Raw genomic sequence first — 18,579 nt, 5'->3', positions numbered from 1 at the left:
AAAAAAAAAAATTGTTGAATCTTCCTCCGATTCGTTATGTAAGACACTCAATCCATCATAGTAGAAGTTAAAGACGGTATTTATGTACGTCGTGTCCTTTATATAAATATCTAAGGCCAAGGGGCCATTCCCTTGACTCATACCGATCAGAATCTGACCCCACGAAAAATTGAACAAAAAACGGCTGAATTGTCCTATTTCCTCCCTATACCAATTGAATTTTTATTTTTATTTTTTTAATGAAGTTATTTTTGTGAATCTTACTAAATACTTTATCGTAAGCTCCGATATGTCATTAGGGCTAACATATTATCGTCTAAAAAATATAATTTTTTAAAAAGATTTTAAATTAAATTTTTTAAACCGAAAAAGAATCCAATACATAAAAGGATAAAATTGGAGGTAGATTAGGGGCCAAATTAAGAAAAGTCCAAAACATTAGTAGCTAATATTATAAATTAACCTTTTTAATTAATAAATGGAAGGGTTCATTTCACTAGAAGCTAAGAGTTTACTAACATCCAAAAACATATTAAAAAATATATAATATATTATAATAACAATAATAATAATATAAAGATTAAAAAAAAAGAAAAAAAAGAAAAAAAAAGAAAAAAAACAAAAAAGCAGCAACTTTTCCTTTGTCTTTCGATTGAAAGAAAAAGAAAGAAAATAGAAACGATTTTCCTCAGGCGAGGAAAAGTGTTGTTAAAATTAAATATTAAATTGCTGTTCTTGTTGTTCTTGTTGTTGTTCTTGTTGTTGTTGTTGAAGCCAAGCCGAGAAAGCTTCGAGGGTTTTCATATCGGCTCGGTAATGGGTCTGAGTGAACCGGAGGAGCATCGACCACGTAAAATCTGGATATCTTCGTGGGTTCTGAGTGTCCACCAACTCCCTTGGTGGCCTCACCACTTTATCATTTCTTGGACACAAAAAGAACGCCAAAGATTTCCTTGTTCTTTCGCTATTCACCACCGCTCTATGCAAGCAGCTCTTGTATCTCCCATTCGATAGCGCCTGCTTTCACATACTTCAACTAGTTAAAGACATATCAGGGAATGGGTCGCAATTTGATATAGTTCAACTAGTTAAGACATATCAAGAAATGGGTCGGGGTTTAATATAGTTCAACTAGTTAAGACATATCAAGAAATGGGTCAGGATTTGATATAGTTCAACTAGTTAACATATATCAGGAAATGGGTCGGGGTTGATATAGTTTAACTAGTTAAAACATATCAAGAAATGGGTCGGAGTTGATATAGTTCAACTAGTTAAGACATATCAAGAAATGGGTCGGAGTTGATATAGTTCAACTAGTTAAGATATATCAAGAAATGGGTCGGAGTTTGATATAGTTCAACTAGTTAAGATATATCAAGAAATGGGTCAGGGTTTGATATAGTTCAACTAGTTAAGACGTATCAGGAAATGGGTTTGGATTTGTTTGTTTGATTGATTGATTAGTTACCATGAATGTGTCGCCGATGTTGACGACGAAAGCGTCGAAGTTGGGGGTGATGAGTCTCCATTGGTTGTCGACGAACACTTGTAAGCCACCGACTTGGTCTTGGTGGAGGATGGTCAAGGAGGTTGGGTCGCAGTGAGGGCCAGTGCCTAAGGTGAGATGGGGCTTTTGGCATGGCGGGTAGAAGTTCAATCTCATTATGGAATCATTGTCTTTGAAGAAGTTTTTGAAGTATTGTTCTTCTACTCCAAGGCTCTTCCCCAATAGCTCCATTATGCCCAAGGACAGCCCACTCATTGCTTCACAATACTCTTGGTAAACCCTACTGTTACACACACAAATTGCAATATCAATATCCTTCCACTAAATCAATCCCCATAATCTCACTGTTTTGGATACAATCAACATAAACCCACTTTTGAGTTTTGATCTTAAAGTTGAATCGAATCAAAAAAACAAATACCCATTTGATGAAATCCAATTTGAGAGAAGAATGTCAACGTTATAAAGATTATAGATTCAAATCGAAGCGTAAAACGAGAAACCCATTTGATGAAATCAAATTCGAGAGAAGAATATCGATGTTATAAAGATNTAATGCCGTGTAAAAGTTTGATTAATCATATTACTAATATTCTTGATATAAATTTCACCACCATGAAGATCATTGACGTACATGTACAATTTTGTGGAATGTAGGTAATGTTGTCTATTTTTCATTAGGGGTTTCCCGAAAAAAAAAAAAATTGTTGAATCTTCCTCCGATTCGTTATGTAAGACACTCAATCCATCATAGTAGAAGTTAAAGACGGTATTTATGTACGTCGTGTCCTTTATATAAATATCTAAGGCCAAGGGGCCATTCCCTTGACTCATACCGATCAGAATCTGACCCCACGAAAAATTGAACAAAAAACGGCTGAATTGTCCTATTTCCTCCCTATACCAATTGAATTTTTATTTTTATTTTTTTAATGAAGTTATTTTTGTGAATCTTACTAAATACTTTATCGTAAGCTCCGATATGTCATTAGGGCTAACATATTATCGTCTAAAAAATATAATTTTTTAAAAAGATTTTAAATTAAATTTTTTAAACCGAAAAAGAATCCAATACATAAAAGGATAAAATTGGAGGTAGATTAGGGGCCAAATTAAGAAAAGTCCAAAACATTAGTAGCTAATATTATAAATTAACCTTTTTAATTAATAAATGGAAGGGTTCATTTCACTAGAAGCTAAGAGTTTACTAACATCCAAAAACATATTAAAAAATATATAATATATTATAATAACAATAATAATAATATAAAGATTAAAAAAAAAGAAAAAAAAGAAAAAAAAAGAAAAAAAACAAAAAAGCAGCAACTTTTCCTTTGTCTTTCGATTGAAAGAAAAAGAAAGAAAATAGAAACGATTTTCCTCAGGCGAGGAAAAGTGTTGTTAAAATTAAATATTAAATTGCTGTTCTTGTTGTTCTTGTTGTTGTTCTTGTTGTTGTTGTTGAAGCCAAGCCGAGAAAGCTTCGAGGGTTTTCATATCGGCTCGGTAATGGGTCTGAGTGAACCGGAGGAGCATCGACCACGTAAAATCTGGATATCTTCGTGGGTTCTGAGTGTCCACCAACTCCCTTGGTGGCCTCACCACTTTATCATTTCTTGGACACAAAAAGAACGCCAAAGATTTCCTTGTTCTTTCGCTATTCACCACCGCTCTATGCAAGCAGCTCTTGTATCTCCCATTCGATAGCGCCTGCTTTCACATACTTCAACTAGTTAAAGACATATCAGGGAATGGGTCGCAATTTGATATAGTTCAACTAGTTAAGACATATCAAGAAATGGGTCGGGGTTTAATATAGTTCAACTAGTTAAGACATATCAAGAAATGGGTCAGGATTTGATATAGTTCAACTAGTTAACATATATCAGGAAATGGGTCGGGGTTGATATAGTTTAACTAGTTAAAACATATCAAGAAATGGGTCGGAGTTGATATAGTTCAACTAGTTAAGACATATCAAGAAATGGGTCGGAGTTGATATAGTTCAACTAGTTAAGATATATCAAGAAATGGGTCGGAGTTTGATATAGTTCAACTAGTTAAGATATATCAAGAAATGGGTCAGGGTTTGATATAGTTCAACTAGTTAAGACGTATCAGGAAATGGGTTTGGATTTGTTTGTTTGATTGATTGATTAGTTACCATGAATGTGTCGCCGATGTTGACGACGAAAGCGTCGAAGTTGGGGGTGATGAGTCTCCATTGGTTGTCGACGAACACTTGTAAGCCACCGACTTGGTCTTGGTGGAGGATGGTCAAGGAGGTTGGGTCGCAGTGAGGGCCAGTGCCTAAGGTGAGATGGGGCTTTTGGCATGGCGGGTAGAAGTTCAATCTCATTATGGAATCATTGTCTTTGAAGAAGTTTTTGAAGTATTGTTCTTCTACTCCAAGGCTCTTCCCCAATAGCTCCATTATGCCCAAGGACAGCCCACTCATTGCTTCACAATACTCTTGGTAAACCCTACTGTTACACACACAAATTGCAATATCAATATCCTTCCACTAAATCAATCCCCATAATCTCACTGTTTTGGATACAATCAACATAAACCCACTTTTGAGTTTTGATCTTAAAGTTGAATCGAATCAAAAAAACAAATACCCATTTGATGAAATCCAATTTGAGAGAAGAATGTCAACGTTATAAAGATTATAGATTCAAATCGAAGCGTAAAACGAGAAACCCATTTGATGAAATCAAATTCGAGAGAAGAATATCGATGTTATAAAGATTATAGATTCAAATCAAACCATAAAAAGTGAAAAAAAAAAAAAGATAAAAGACCCTTTTGATGAAATCAAATTTGAGAGAAGAATATCGACATTATAAAGATTATAGAGTCAAATCGAAGCGTAAAAAGNTCCGATTCGTTATGTAAGACACTCAATCCATCATAGTAGAAGTTAAAGACGGTATTTATGTACGTCGTGTCCTTTATATAAATATCTAAGGCCAAGGGGCCATTCCCTTGACTCATACCGATCAGAATCTGACCCCACGAAAAATTGAACAAAAAACGGCTGAATTGTCCTATTTCCTCCCTATACCAATTGAATTTTTATTTTTATTTTTTTAATGAAGTTATTTTTGTGAATCTTACTAAATACTTTATCGTAAGCTCCGATATGTCATTAGGGCTAACATATTATCGTCTAAAAAATATAATTTTTTAAAAAGATTTTAAATTAAATTTTTTAAACCGAAAAAGAATCCAATACATAAAAGGATAAAATTGGAGGTAGATTAGGGGCCAAATTAAGAAAAGTCCAAAACATTAGTAGCTAATATTATAAATTAACCTTTTTAATTAATAAATGGAAGGGTTCATTTCACTAGAAGCTAAGAGTTTACTAACATCCAAAAACATATTAAAAAATATATAATATATTATAATAACAATAATAATAATATAAAGATTAAAAAAAAAGAAAAAAAAGAAAAAAAAAGAAAAAAAACAAAAAAGCAGCAACTTTTCCTTTGTCTTTCGATTGAAAGAAAAAGAAAGAAAATAGAAACGATTTTCCTCAGGCGAGGAAAAGTGTTGTTAAAATTAAATATTAAATTGCTGTTCTTGTTGTTCTTGTTGTTGTTCTTGTTGTTGTTGTTGAAGCCAAGCCGAGAAAGCTTCGAGGGTTTTCATATCGGCTCGGTAATGGGTCTGAGTGAACCGGAGGAGCATCGACCACGTAAAATCTGGATATCTTCGTGGGTTCTGAGTGTCCACCAACTCCCTTGGTGGCCTCACCACTTTATCATTTCTTGGACACAAAAAGAACGCCAAAGATTTCCTTGTTCTTTCGCTATTCACCACCGCTCTATGCAAGCAGCTCTTGTATCTCCCATTCGATAGCGCCTGCTTTCACATACTTCAACTAGTTAAAGACATATCAGGGAATGGGTCGCAATTTGATATAGTTCAACTAGTTAAGACATATCAAGAAATGGGTCGGGGTTTAATATAGTTCAACTAGTTAAGACATATCAAGAAATGGGTCAGGATTTGATATAGTTCAACTAGTTAACATATATCAGGAAATGGGTCGGGGTTGATATAGTTTAACTAGTTAAAACATATCAAGAAATGGGTCGGAGTTGATATAGTTCAACTAGTTAAGACATATCAAGAAATGGGTCGGAGTTGATATAGTTCAACTAGTTAAGATATATCAAGAAATGGGTCGGAGTTTGATATAGTTCAACTAGTTAAGATATATCAAGAAATGGGTCAGGGTTTGATATAGTTCAACTAGTTAAGACGTATCAGGAAATGGGTTTGGATTTGTTTGTTTGATTGATTGATTAGTTACCATGAATGTGTCGCCGATGTTGACGACGAAAGCGTCGAAGTTGGGGGTGATGAGTCTCCATTGGTTGTCGACGAACACTTGTAAGCCACCGACTTGGTCTTGGTGGAGGATGGTCAAGGAGGTTGGGTCGCAGTGAGGGCCAGTGCCTAAGGTGAGATGGGGCTTTTGGCATGGCGGGTAGAAGTTCAATCTCATTATGGAATCATTGTCTTTGAAGAAGTTTTTGAAGTATTGTTCTTCTACTCCAAGGCTCTTCCCCAATAGCTCCATTATGCCCAAGGACAGCCCACTCATTGCTTCACAATACTCTTGGTAAACCCTACTGTTACACACACAAATTGCAATATCAATATCCTTCCACTAAATCAATCCCCATAATCTCACTGTTTTGGATACAATCAACATAAACCCACTTTTGAGTTTTGATCTTAAAGTTGAATCGAATCAAAAAAACAAATACCCATTTGATGAAATCCAATTTGAGAGAAGAATGTCAACGTTATAAAGATTATAGATTCAAATCGAAGCGTAAAACGAGAAACCCATTTGATGAAATCAAATTCGAGAGAAGAATATCGATGTTATAAAGATTATAGATTCAAATCAAACCATAAAAAGTGAAAAAAAAAAAAAGATAAAAGACCCTTTTGATGAAATCAAATTTGAGAGAAGAATATCGACATTATAAAGATTATAGAGTCAAATCGAAGCGTAAAAAGAGAAACCCATTTGATGAAATCAAAATTTAAGAGTAAAAAAAGAAACCCATTTGATGAAATCAAATTTTAGAGAAGAACATCGACATTATAAAGATGATAGATTCAAATCGAACCGTAAAAAGAGAAGACGGGTTAGCGGAAAGTACCCAAATTTGGCGAATTGGTCACCGAGCTTGTCATGAAGGTAATGAAGAACAAGATTATTGAAGGATTCATCGGCGGAGAATCGAAATGAAAGGGTCTCTTTCCAAGGCAATTTGGAAGAGAAACGACCGGTGAAGCTGCTGGCATACCCACAGTGCTCACCGGCCTTCCTCTGAGCGCTCTGTTTTTGGCAAAGCGGCAATTCAAAGAACTCATCCATATACTTATGAGCCTCACCGATCAATTTCCTGTCCACGCCATGGTTCACCACCAGAAAAAACCCATGTTTCTCACAAGCCTCGCCGACAAGTCGAACAGCCTCCGCCGCCGCATCTTTCTCGCCGGAGAGAAATCCCGACAAGTCGATCAATGGGACTTCCAGCTCCGGGCAGGTGGTAGCCGGCTTCTCCTCGTCGGGCCATATGAACTGCTTCGGAATGTTGTGTTGGTGTCGGAGAACCGAGGCGTCGAACACTAATGGAGCGCCGTCGTGTCGGGATTCCGGCGTGGATGTCACGACATGCATGGTTTGGTTTATAATTTATGATTATTAATATTATTAANCAGCAACTTTTCCTTTGTCTTTCGATTGAAAGAAAAAGAAAGAAAATAGAAACGATTTTCCTCAGGCGAGGAAAAGTGTTGTTAAAATTAAATATTAAATTGCTGTTCTTGTTGTTCTTGTTGTTGTTCTTGTTGTTGTTGTTGAAGCCAAGCCGAGAAAGCTTCGAGGGTTTTCATATCGGCTCGGTAATGGGTCTGAGTGAACCGGAGGAGCATCGACCACGTAAAATCTGGATATCTTCGTGGGTTCTGAGTGTCCACCAACTCCCTTGGTGGCCTCACCACTTTATCATTTCTTGGACACAAAAAGAACGCCAAAGATTTCCTTGTTCTTTCGCTATTCACCACCGCTCTATGCAAGCAGCTCTTGTATCTCCCATTCGATAGCGCCTGCTTTCACATACTTCAACTAGTTAAAGACATATCAGGGAATGGGTCGCAATTTGATATAGTTCAACTAGTTAAGACATATCAAGAAATGGGTCGGGGTTTAATATAGTTCAACTAGTTAAGACATATCAAGAAATGGGTCAGGATTTGATATAGTTCAACTAGTTAACATATATCAGGAAATGGGTCGGGGTTGATATAGTTTAACTAGTTAAAACATATCAAGAAATGGGTCGGAGTTGATATAGTTCAACTAGTTAAGACATATCAAGAAATGGGTCGGAGTTGATATAGTTCAACTAGTTAAGATATATCAAGAAATGGGTCGGAGTTTGATATAGTTCAACTAGTTAAGATATATCAAGAAATGGGTCAGGGTTTGATATAGTTCAACTAGTTAAGACGTATCAGGAAATGGGTTTGGATTTGTTTGTTTGATTGATTGATTAGTTACCATGAATGTGTCGCCGATGTTGACGACGAAAGCGTCGAAGTTGGGGGTGATGAGTCTCCATTGGTTGTCGACGAACACTTGTAAGCCACCGACTTGGTCTTGGTGGAGGATGGTCAAGGAGGTTGGGTCGCAGTGAGGGCCAGTGCCTAAGGTGAGATGGGGCTTTTGGCATGGCGGGTAGAAGTTCAATCTCATTATGGAATCATTGTCTTTGAAGAAGTTTTTGAAGTATTGTTCTTCTACTCCAAGGCTCTTCCCCAATAGCTCCATTATGCCCAAGGACAGCCCACTCATTGCTTCACAATACTCTTGGTAAACCCTACTGTTACACACACAAATTGCAATATCAATATCCTTCCACTAAATCAATCCCCATAATCTCACTGTTTTGGATACAATCAACATAAACCCACTTTTGAGTTTTGATCTTAAAGTTGAATCGAATCAAAAAAACAAATACCCATTTGATGAAATCCAATTTGAGAGAAGAATGTCAACGTTATAAAGATTATAGATTCAAATCGAAGCGTAAAACGAGAAACCCATTTGATGAAATCAAATTCGAGAGAAGAATATCGATGTTATAAAGATTATAGATTCAAATCAAACCATAAAAAGTGAAAAAAAAAAAAAGATAAAAGACCCTTTTGATGAAATCAAATTTGAGAGAAGAATATCGACATTATAAAGATTATAGAGTCAAATCGAAGCGTAAAAAGAGAAACCCATTTGATGAAATCAAAATTTAAGAGTAAAAAAAGAAACCCATTTGATGAAATCAAATTTTAGAGAAGAACATCGACATTATAAAGATGATAGATTCAAATCGAACCGTAAAAAGAGAAGACGGGTTAGCGGAAAGTACCCAAATTTGGCGAATTGGTCACCGAGCTTGTCATGAAGGTAATGAAGAACAAGATTATTGAAGGATTCATCGGCGGAGAATCGAAATGAAAGGGTCTCTTTCCAAGGCAATTTGGAAGAGAAACGACCGGTGAAGCTGCTGGCATACCCACAGTGCTCACCGGCCTTCCTCTGAGCGCTCTGTTTTTGGCAAAGCGGCAATTCAAAGAACTCATCCATATACTTATGAGCCTCACCGATCAATTTCCTGTCCACGCCATGGTTCACCACCAGAAAAAACCCATGTTTCTCACAAGCCTCGCCGACAAGTCGAACAGCCTCCGCCGCCGCATCTTTCTCGCCGGAGAGAAATCCCGACAAGTCGATCAATGGGACTTCCAGCTCCGGGCAGGTGGTAGCCGGCTTCTCCTCGTCGGGCCATATGAACTGCTTCGGAATGTTGTGTTGGTGTCGGAGAACCGAGGCGTCGAACACTAATGGAGCGCCGTCGTGTCGGGATTCCGGCGTGGATGTCACGACATGCATGGTTTGGTTTATAATTTATGATTATTAATATTATTAATATTATTTATTTATTTATTTTGGTTAAATTTGAAAAGGGAAGATGAGGGAAAGGAGAGGAATTAGAAGGAGAGTGACAAAACAAAGGCCATGGGAGTTCTGAATAAGTGTGTTGGAATCTTATAGTGTTTAACAAAAAAGTGTGAGAAGTTTATGGATTTTGCAAATAAGGGCCTCTTTTATGTTGANGTTCTTTCGCTATTCACCACCGCTCTATGCAAGCAGCTCTTGTATCTCCCATTCGATAGCGCCTGCTTTCACATACTTCAACTAGTTAAAGACATATCAGGGAATGGGTCGCAATTTGATATAGTTCAACTAGTTAAGACATATCAAGAAATGGGTCGGGGTTTAATATAGTTCAACTAGTTAAGACATATCAAGAAATGGGTCAGGATTTGATATAGTTCAACTAGTTAACATATATCAGGAAATGGGTCGGGGTTGATATAGTTTAACTAGTTAAAACATATCAAGAAATGGGTCGGAGTTGATATAGTTCAACTAGTTAAGACATATCAAGAAATGGGTCGGAGTTGATATAGTTCAACTAGTTAAGATATATCAAGAAATGGGTCGGAGTTTGATATAGTTCAACTAGTTAAGATATATCAAGAAATGGGTCAGGGTTTGATATAGTTCAACTAGTTAAGACGTATCAGGAAATGGGTTTGGATTTGTTTGTTTGATTGATTGATTAGTTACCATGAATGTGTCGCCGATGTTGACGACGAAAGCGTCGAAGTTGGGGGTGATGAGTCTCCATTGGTTGTCGACGAACACTTGTAAGCCACCGACTTGGTCTTGGTGGAGGATGGTCAAGGAGGTTGGGTCGCAGTGAGGGCCAGTGCCTAAGGTGAGATGGGGCTTTTGGCATGGCGGGTAGAAGTTCAATCTCATTATGGAATCATTGTCTTTGAAGAAGTTTTTGAAGTATTGTTCTTCTACTCCAAGGCTCTTCCCCAATAGCTCCATTATGCCCAAGGACAGCCCACTCATTGCTTCACAATACTCTTGGTAAACCCTACTGTTACACACACAAATTGCAATATCAATATCCTTCCACTAAATCAATCCCCATAATCTCACTGTTTTGGATACAATCAACATAAACCCACTTTTGAGTTTTGATCTTAAAGTTGAATCGAATCAAAAAAACAAATACCCATTTGATGAAATCCAATTTGAGAGAAGAATGTCAACGTTATAAAGATTATAGATTCAAATCGAAGCGTAAAACGAGAAACCCATTTGATGAAATCAAATTCGAGAGAAGAATATCGATGTTATAAAGATTATAGATTCAAATCAAACCATAAAAAGTGAAAAAAAAAAAAAGATAAAAGACCCTTTTGATGAAATCAAATTTGAGAGAAGAATATCGACATTATAAAGATTATAGAGTCAAATCGAAGCGTAAAAAGAGAAACCCATTTGATGAAATCAAAATTTAAGAGTAAAAAAAGAAACCCATTTGATGAAATCAAATTTTAGAGAAGAACATCGACATTATAAAGATGATAGATTCAAATCGAACCGTAAAAAGAGAAGACGGGTTAGCGGAAAGTACCCAAATTTGGCGAATTGGTCACCGAGCTTGTCATGAAGGTAATGAAGAACAAGATTATTGAAGGATTCATCGGCGGAGAATCGAAATGAAAGGGTCTCTTTCCAAGGCAATTTGGAAGAGAAACGACCGGTGAAGCTGCTGGCATACCCACAGTGCTCACCGGCCTTCCTCTGAGCGCTCTGTTTTTGGCAAAGCGGCAATTCAAAGAACTCATCCATATACTTATGAGCCTCACCGATCAATTTCCTGTCCACGCCATGGTTCACCACCAGAAAAAACCCATGTTTCTCACAAGCCTCGCCGACAAGTCGAACAGCCTCCGCCGCCGCATCTTTCTCGCCGGAGAGAAATCCCGACAAGTCGATCAATGGGACTTCCAGCTCCGGGCAGGTGGTAGCCGGCTTCTCCTCGTCGGGCCATATGAACTGCTTCGGAATGTTGTGTTGGTGTCGGAGAACCGAGGCGTCGAACACTAATGGAGCGCCGTCGTGTCGGGATTCCGGCGTGGATGTCACGACATGCATGGTTTGGTTTATAATTTATGATTATTAATATTATTAATATTATTTATTTATTTATTTTGGTTAAATTTGAAAAGGGAAGATGAGGGAAAGGAGAGGAATTAGAAGGAGAGTGACAAAACAAAGGCCATGGGAGTTCTGAATAAGTGTGTTGGAATCTTATAGTGTTTAACAAAAAAGTGTGAGAAGTTTATGGATTTTGCAAATAAGGGCCTCTTTTATGTTGAATTTGCTAAATGGGTCTTCTCCCAATTGTCAAAAAAATATGATTTTTATTTTTATTATTTTATTTTTATTTTTTTGGCAGTGACACCATTACATGGAGTGTTTGTCTTCTTCATAATATTGACAGGAAAGCGATTCCCAATGGAAATTTGGCATTTCATGGTCATCAAGGGAATTCTAATGACCCCTTCCCTCATCGGCTCATTTTTTCTTTTTACCCTTACATTTTTAAAAAACTATATAGATCCCGACGATACCTCGCGAATCAAAGCAGAGCTCTATTTAGAAAGGTCGAGTTTGCACCAAACCAACTTTTGGTACCAAACTCTTTGACCTGATTTTGGTATTCGATCCACTCCGGTCATTATCAACCTAGCCAATAAGATATGGGTATCAACTTTGAAGTTTTGATCTTAAGAAAGATCGTGGAATAATACTCATATTGGTTTGTACTACAAAATTGAAAATTCACTTGAATTTCTTGGTGACTTAAATTTTTGAGCATTTTTGAAACATGGGTTTGTTCAAGAATATGTTTTTATAGATGGTAAAGTATTTTTAGACCAAACCCAGATGATTCAATATCAATAATATTATTACTCCAATTTGGAGTTTTTAGTTGGATAAATTNTGATATAGTTCAACTAGTTAAGATATATCAAGAAATGGGTCAGGGTTTGATATAGTTCAACTAGTTAAGACGTATCAGGAAATGGGTTTGGATTTGTTTGTTTGATTGATTGATTAGTTACCATGAATGTGTCGCCGATGTTGACGACGAAAGCGTCGAAGTTGGGGGTGATGAGTCTCCATTGGTTGTCGACGAACACTTGTAAGCCACCGACTTGGTCTTGGTGGAGGATGGTCAAGGAGGTTGGGTCGCAGTGAGGGCCAGTGCCTAAGGTGAGATGGGGCTTTTGGCATGGCGGGTAGAAGTTCAATCTCATTATGGAATCATTGTCTTTGAAGAAGTTTTTGAAGTATTGTTCTTCTACTCCAAGGCTCTTCCCCAATAGCTCCATTATGCCCAAGGACAGCCCACTCATTGCTTCACAATACTCTTGGTAAACCCTACTGTTACACACACAAATTGCAATATCAATATCCTTCCACTAAATCAATCCCCATAATCTCACTGTTTTGGATACAATCAACATAAACCCACTTTTGAGTTTTGATCTTAAAGTTGAATCGAATCAAAAAAACAAATACCCATTTGATGAAATCCAATTTGAGAGAAGAATGTCAACGTTATAAAGATTATAGATTCAAATCGAAGCGTAAAACGAGAAACCCATTTGATGAAATCAAATTCGAGAGAAGAATATCGATGTTATAAAGATTATAGATTCAAATCAAACCATAAAAAGTGAAAAAAAAAAAAAGATAAAAGACCCTTTTGATGAAATCAAATTTGAGAGAAGAATATCGACATTATAAAGATTATAGAGTCAAATCGAAGCGTAAAAAGAGAAACCCATTTGATGAAATCAAAATTTAAGAGTAAAAAAAGAAACCCATTTGATGAAATCAAATTTTAGAGAAGAACATCGACATTATAAAGATGATAGATTCAAATCGAACCGTAAAAAGAGAAGACGGGTTAGCGGAAAGTACCCAAATTTGGCGAATTGGTCACCGAGCTTGTCATGAAGGTAATGAAGAACAAGATTATTGAAGGATTCATCGGCGGAGAATCGAAATGAAAGGGTCTCTTTCCAAGGCAATTTGGAAGAGAAACGACCGGTGAAGCTGCTGGCATACCCACAGTGCTCACCGGCCTTCCTCTGAGCGCTCTGTTTTTGGCAAAGCGGCAATTCAAAGAACTCATCCATATACTTATGAGCCTCACCGATCAATTTCCTGTCCACGCCATGGTTCACCACCAGAAAAAACCCATGTTTCTCACAAGCCTCGCCGACAAGTCGAACAGCCTCCGCCGCCGCATCTTTCTCGCCGGAGAGAAATCCCGACAAGTCGATCAATGGGACTTCCAGCTCCGGGCAGGTGGTAGCCGGCTTCTCCTCGTCGGGCCATATGAACTGCTTCGGAATGTTGTGTTGGTGTCGGAGAACCGAGGCGTCGAACACTAATGGAGCGCCGTCGTGTCGGGATTCCGGCGTGGATGTCACGACATGCATGGTTTGGTTTATAATTTATGATTATTAATATTATTAATATTATTTATTTATTTATTTTGGTTAAATTTGAAAAGGGAAGATGAGGGAAAGGAGAGGAATTAGAAGGAGAGTGACAAAACAAAGGCCATGGGAGTTCTGAATAAGTGTGTTGGAATCTTATAGTGTTTAACAAAAAAGTGTGAGAAGTTTATGGATTTTGCAAATAAGGGCCTCTTTTATGTTGAATTTGCTAAATGGGTCTTCTCCCAATTGTCAAAAAAATATGATTTTTATTTTTATTATTTTATTTTTATTTTTTTGGCAGTGACACCATTACATGGAGTGTTTGTCTTCTTCATAATATTGACAGGAAAGCGATTCCCAATGGAAATTTGGCATTTCATGGTCATCAAGGGAATTCTAATGACCCCTTCCCTCATCGGCTCATTTTTTCTTTTTACCCTTACATTTTTAAAAAACTATATAGATCCCGACGATACCTCGCGAATCAAAGCAGAGCTCTATTTAGAAAGGTCGAGTTTGCACCAAACCAACTTTTGGTACCAAACTCTTTGACCTGATTTTGGTATTCGATCCACTCCGGTCATTATCAACCTAGCCAATAAGATATGGGTATCAACTTTGAAGTTTTGATCTTAAGAAAGATCGTGGAATAATACTCATATTGGTTTGTACTACAAAATTGAAAATTCACTTGAATTTCTTGGTGACTTAAATTTTTGAGCATTTTTGAAACATGGGTTTGTTCAAGAATATGTTTTTATAGATGGTAAAGTATTTTTAGACCAAACCCAGATGATTCAATATCAATAATATTATTACTCCAATTTGGAGTTTTTAGTTGGATAAATTTTAGCGATGGAATAATAAGTTATAATTCATTGGTTGATTGTATCATTAACCATTCCTTTCTTTTGGTGTGAGAAACTCGTTATGAATCCACTGATTTCTGCCGCTTCCGCTAGTGTTGTTGGATTGGCCGTCGGACTTGCTTCTATTGGACCTGGAATTGGTCAAGGTACTGCTGCCGGCCAAGCAATAGAAGGGATCGCTGAGGAAGAGGGAAAAATCCGAGATGCTTTATTGCTTAGTCTAGCTTTTGATAGAAATTTTAATAATTAGGAGATTGTTTTGTGTTGGTTTTAATGAAAGCTTGACTAAAAATGGAAATGGTGAAGGGTAATTAAGAAATCAACTTATTTTCTAAATATAGAAACTTAAAACCAAAAGTGTCTGCCAACCGTGCCTTAAAAAACCTAAGTTGTCAGTCCACTTGTGACCACATGGCTGTTCAAACACTCCATAGCTATCTCGTTTTTAGTATTATCTTTACAATTTTGATCTTTAAAAATTTCTTTCAAGGTTATGAAGTCGTTTAAGAGGGACGGTAACTAACTTTTAGCGATATTCTACTTTGGAGGACTAACCTACATATCGAAGTTGGTTAAGGCATGAGGTCACTTTCGTGTAGATTTAGGTCTAAACGTTTTTTCATGAGGTACTGTGTTAGAAAGGTCTAGCTCCATTAAAAGGTCAATAGCTAACTCTTGTGATGCTTGATCTTACACGAATAACCCGTATAGGTACCATAGTTGGTGATTAAAAGTGTTATTTTCACGAAGTACTATATTAGAGTAGACGTAGCATCAATAGAGAGTTGCCAGCTAACCTCTAGTGGCGCTTTGTCTTACAACATTAGCCCACACCGTCACCACAGTTGATACAGTATCAACAATTCATGTTACATTAATAACTAAAATCTTATAAAACTCAAATATCAAACATTCACAAGTCACAAATATTCTTAAGAGTAAAGACTATTCTTGAGTTGGTAGGGTTGATTTGACAAAAAACGTCAACTCATGAACCAACCTGAATCTTTTCGGTTTTCCAAAAATTCAACCCATTCTAACCGGAAAAAAAAAAAAAAAAAATCTAACCCAAGCTAACCTTTATAACTTAGTTGGGTAGCTTAAGTTGGTCGGATTCTCGAGACATATGAACAACCCTACCATATCTTTGATATCTTATTCTGAAGTTCGGGTCGAGTAGAAATGGGTTCGAAGAATTATGACCGAAACTCTCTCACTCGAATGGCTAGAAATGAGTAGGAAGAAATGGTAAAAAGAAAGAGACAAACAAATACATATCTACGAAATCATTGAGATTTTTTCAGAGGTAGAAAATTTGCAGAAGTTTTGACTGAGAAAAACGATAATGAAAACAAAGGTACTATGTATAGTGTCCACTGTCGGTTCCCCAATTCTCAAAAACAATATTCATTTACAACCATGTATATAAATATATACCAACATCATACAACAATCCTCTTTAATAAAAACATATTACGTTGTCCATATGAACATCATTAAAAAAAACAAAAACCTATTGGCTACCAACATGTACTATGTCTGTGTTGTGTCATCTATTGTTTCACCCAATATCTATAACACCATAGGAAGTTGTTTTGATTTTCAAAAACAATTTTGGTAAAAAATACAGTGCACCTACTTGAATCATTGAACAAGCCTCAATGTTTTTTTCTTCCTTTCTCAATAAACCCATCAAAGTTTTGTGAAGATCTTGATGAAATCATCAAAAGTTGGACAATATTTTTCCAACTATATGTCGAAACCCACCAAATCTCTCATTATCTTCCTTTGAAGAACTTCACGTGAAGTGTTCTTTATGTTTTGTGCTCTTAGACACAAGTAAATAGCATCACCTGTAACAGATCTAAAAGATATGGTCTTTTTTGGGCTTTCCCTAAAGAGTTTTAAACGTGTATGATAAGGAAAGGTTTCTACACCTTATAAGGAATACTTTGTTCCTCTCTCCAACCGAGGTGAGATCTCACAATCCACACCCTTGGGGGCCCAGCGTCCTCACTGGCAAAACACCCGGTGTCTAGCTCTGATACCATTTGTCTACTTTGATCCGTTAACAATTTTGTAACGCATCTGATGGGGAAAGATTTCCACACCTTCATAAGGAATGTTTCGTATCTGTTACATCACCTGTGTATCAATACGATGCTTAAAAGAGACATATCAGTAATCTAGACCGACATACAGAAATATCATTTGAACATGAAATTACGAAGATGCCATGGTAGAGACTTGAAAAGTAGAGGAAGAACAAAAGACGTTCCACCAAACTTCATATTAGAAAGAACTTAGCAAAGAAGAAACCAAAGTAAAGCAAAAGAAGAGAGATAAAATGAGGAAAATGTTCATATTATTGCCTTCAAAGCATCATTTGATTAAACTAAACACTATTAACTTAGTGGGTTTTCAAATCTTGGATTGATTCAAGCAGCTTTTTTAAGGGGAAAGAATCAGAAATGATATGACAGAGTACATAACATATGGTTGGATGAAATATAATCCATAGAAGTGGACAAACAAAACCTGTTTTTTCCAAAACAACAAAATCTCTCTATTTATATCAGTACATTATTACTTGATAGTGTAATCATTAATGGATCTGCAGTTTCATTTTTAACCATGTGGGAATTTTTTTGGCTTAATTATCAACAAACACAACATCATCTTCTGGTTTTCATTTGACCCAGCTGTCAGTCTGCCCTTTCCTTGGACCAATCATGTTCCTTACTCGGTGTTTAAACGTTAGCTGGGAGCAGACTCGTAACCGTGTGAACGCCTTGTTACACAACTAAAGGGACAGATTTTGAGTGAGCTAGTTGCTTCTCTAGAGAAAGATGTGGACTAAAAGACGTAAAGAACGTGGAGTGTGAAGTGTAATTGGATCCATTTTGAAGACGAGTTTCAGGCGAAATGGAGGATTCTGGTTGGTGGTCCGACATGTAGATGAACCTGAAGCAAACAGTCTCCAACCTACGCCAAAATGTCCAAGACTATGGGGCGGAACAAGCAGCTAACCTGCTTAGATAGTACAACTTGTGTTTCACAAATCCTTAAACCTATGAAGATTTAGACGTATTCGTTCATCTTTTGCTAAATTTTTCCCCCTCTTTGTTCTATCAGCTACTAACAATTACATGTGATCTAAGAAAAACTACAAATAAAATTGAATTAGAGCTTCCAACAACCTATGAATAAGCATTCCTTGAACCTAGACAAACAAACAAGTAACCCTGTCACTGCTTACCTAAACCCAAAACGTCAACTCTCACTATATAAAGTTTGGAGGAGCATAACTTGTGGTCGTGAACTGTTTGATGAGCATGAGAACTATACAAGTGATACACATCAAGACAATTGGTAATAGTCCAAATCACTAACTATTAGGAGACTAACTATGTAGTCTTTGAACTACGACCAAAGTTTTGCCGTGGACAAAAAAGAGGAGGATCACGAGGGACAACCATCTTCATAAGTACTAAACTTTTTAGGTGAAATCGAAAAGATCGAATAGAAAGTCAAATTTATGTCTAAAGTGAATAATATCATATTATTGTGGAGATACATAGAGGCTATTGGGTATCAGAGTAAACATAAATATTCTACTTCTAATAAAGTTTTATAAATATTCTACTTCTAGTAAAGTTCGAAAGTTCTAATAAAGTTGATGGATAGCACATTAGAATCAAACCTTTTAATACC

At 36.7% G+C, this 18,579-nt stretch overlaps 5 protein-coding genes across 5 annotated transcripts; all 5 read right to left on the bottom strand.

The window, feature by feature from the left end:
- Positions 1 to 630: 630 nt before the first annotated feature.
- On the bottom strand, positions 631 to 11,743 carry LOC111795624 (gibberellin 20 oxidase 1-like). The gene is made up of 4 exons (XM_023678157.1): positions 11,107 to 11,743; positions 10,242 to 10,563; positions 9,726 to 9,787; positions 631 to 955 (listed from the first exon to the last, which is right to left on the bottom strand). The coding sequence occupies exons 1-4, from the start codon at positions 11,628 to 11,630 to the stop codon at positions 715 to 717; spliced, it is 1,149 nt and encodes a 382-aa protein (XP_023533925.1). The 5' UTR covers positions 11,631 to 11,743; the 3' UTR covers positions 631 to 714.
- Positions 2,834 to 4,271, bottom strand: LOC111795626 (gibberellin 20 oxidase 1-like). Its single transcript, XM_023678159.1, has 2 exons — positions 3,675 to 4,271; positions 2,834 to 3,220 (listed from the first exon to the last, which is right to left on the bottom strand). The coding sequence occupies exons 1-2, from the start codon at positions 3,966 to 3,968 to the stop codon at positions 2,918 to 2,920; spliced, it is 597 nt and encodes a 198-aa protein (XP_023533927.1). The 5' UTR covers positions 3,969 to 4,271; the 3' UTR covers positions 2,834 to 2,917.
- LOC111795622 (gibberellin 20 oxidase 1-like) lies at positions 5,000 to 14,106 on the bottom strand. The gene is made up of 4 exons (XM_023678155.1): positions 14,009 to 14,106; positions 6,706 to 7,244; positions 5,841 to 6,162; positions 5,000 to 5,386 (listed from the first exon to the last, which is right to left on the bottom strand). The coding sequence occupies exons 2-4, from the start codon at positions 7,227 to 7,229 to the stop codon at positions 5,084 to 5,086; spliced, it is 1,149 nt and encodes a 382-aa protein (XP_023533923.1). The 5' UTR covers positions 7,230 to 7,244; positions 14,009 to 14,106; the 3' UTR covers positions 5,000 to 5,083.
- Positions 7,274 to 9,613, bottom strand: LOC111795623 (gibberellin 20 oxidase 1-like). Its single transcript, XM_023678156.1, has 3 exons — positions 8,977 to 9,613; positions 8,112 to 8,433; positions 7,274 to 7,657 (listed from the first exon to the last, which is right to left on the bottom strand). The coding sequence occupies exons 1-3, from the start codon at positions 9,498 to 9,500 to the stop codon at positions 7,355 to 7,357; spliced, it is 1,149 nt and encodes a 382-aa protein (XP_023533924.1). The 5' UTR covers positions 9,501 to 9,613; the 3' UTR covers positions 7,274 to 7,354.
- On the bottom strand, positions 12,492 to 14,092 carry LOC111795625 (gibberellin 20 oxidase 2-like). The gene is made up of 2 exons (XM_023678158.1): positions 13,470 to 14,092; positions 12,492 to 12,926 (listed from the first exon to the last, which is right to left on the bottom strand). The coding sequence occupies exons 1-2, from the start codon at positions 13,991 to 13,993 to the stop codon at positions 12,548 to 12,550; spliced, it is 903 nt and encodes a 300-aa protein (XP_023533926.1). The 5' UTR covers positions 13,994 to 14,092; the 3' UTR covers positions 12,492 to 12,547.
- Positions 14,107 to 18,579: the final 4,473 nt, after the last annotated feature.

Source organism: Cucurbita pepo, chromosome LG05, assembly GCF_002806865.2.
Source record: "Cucurbita pepo subsp. pepo cultivar mu-cu-16 chromosome LG05, ASM280686v2, whole genome shotgun sequence".
NCBI classification, from domain to species: Eukaryota; Viridiplantae; Streptophyta; class Magnoliopsida; order Cucurbitales; family Cucurbitaceae; genus Cucurbita; species Cucurbita pepo.
The sequence above is the reverse complement of the archived record's forward strand: the minus strand, read 5'-3'. Positions and strand labels throughout refer to the sequence as shown.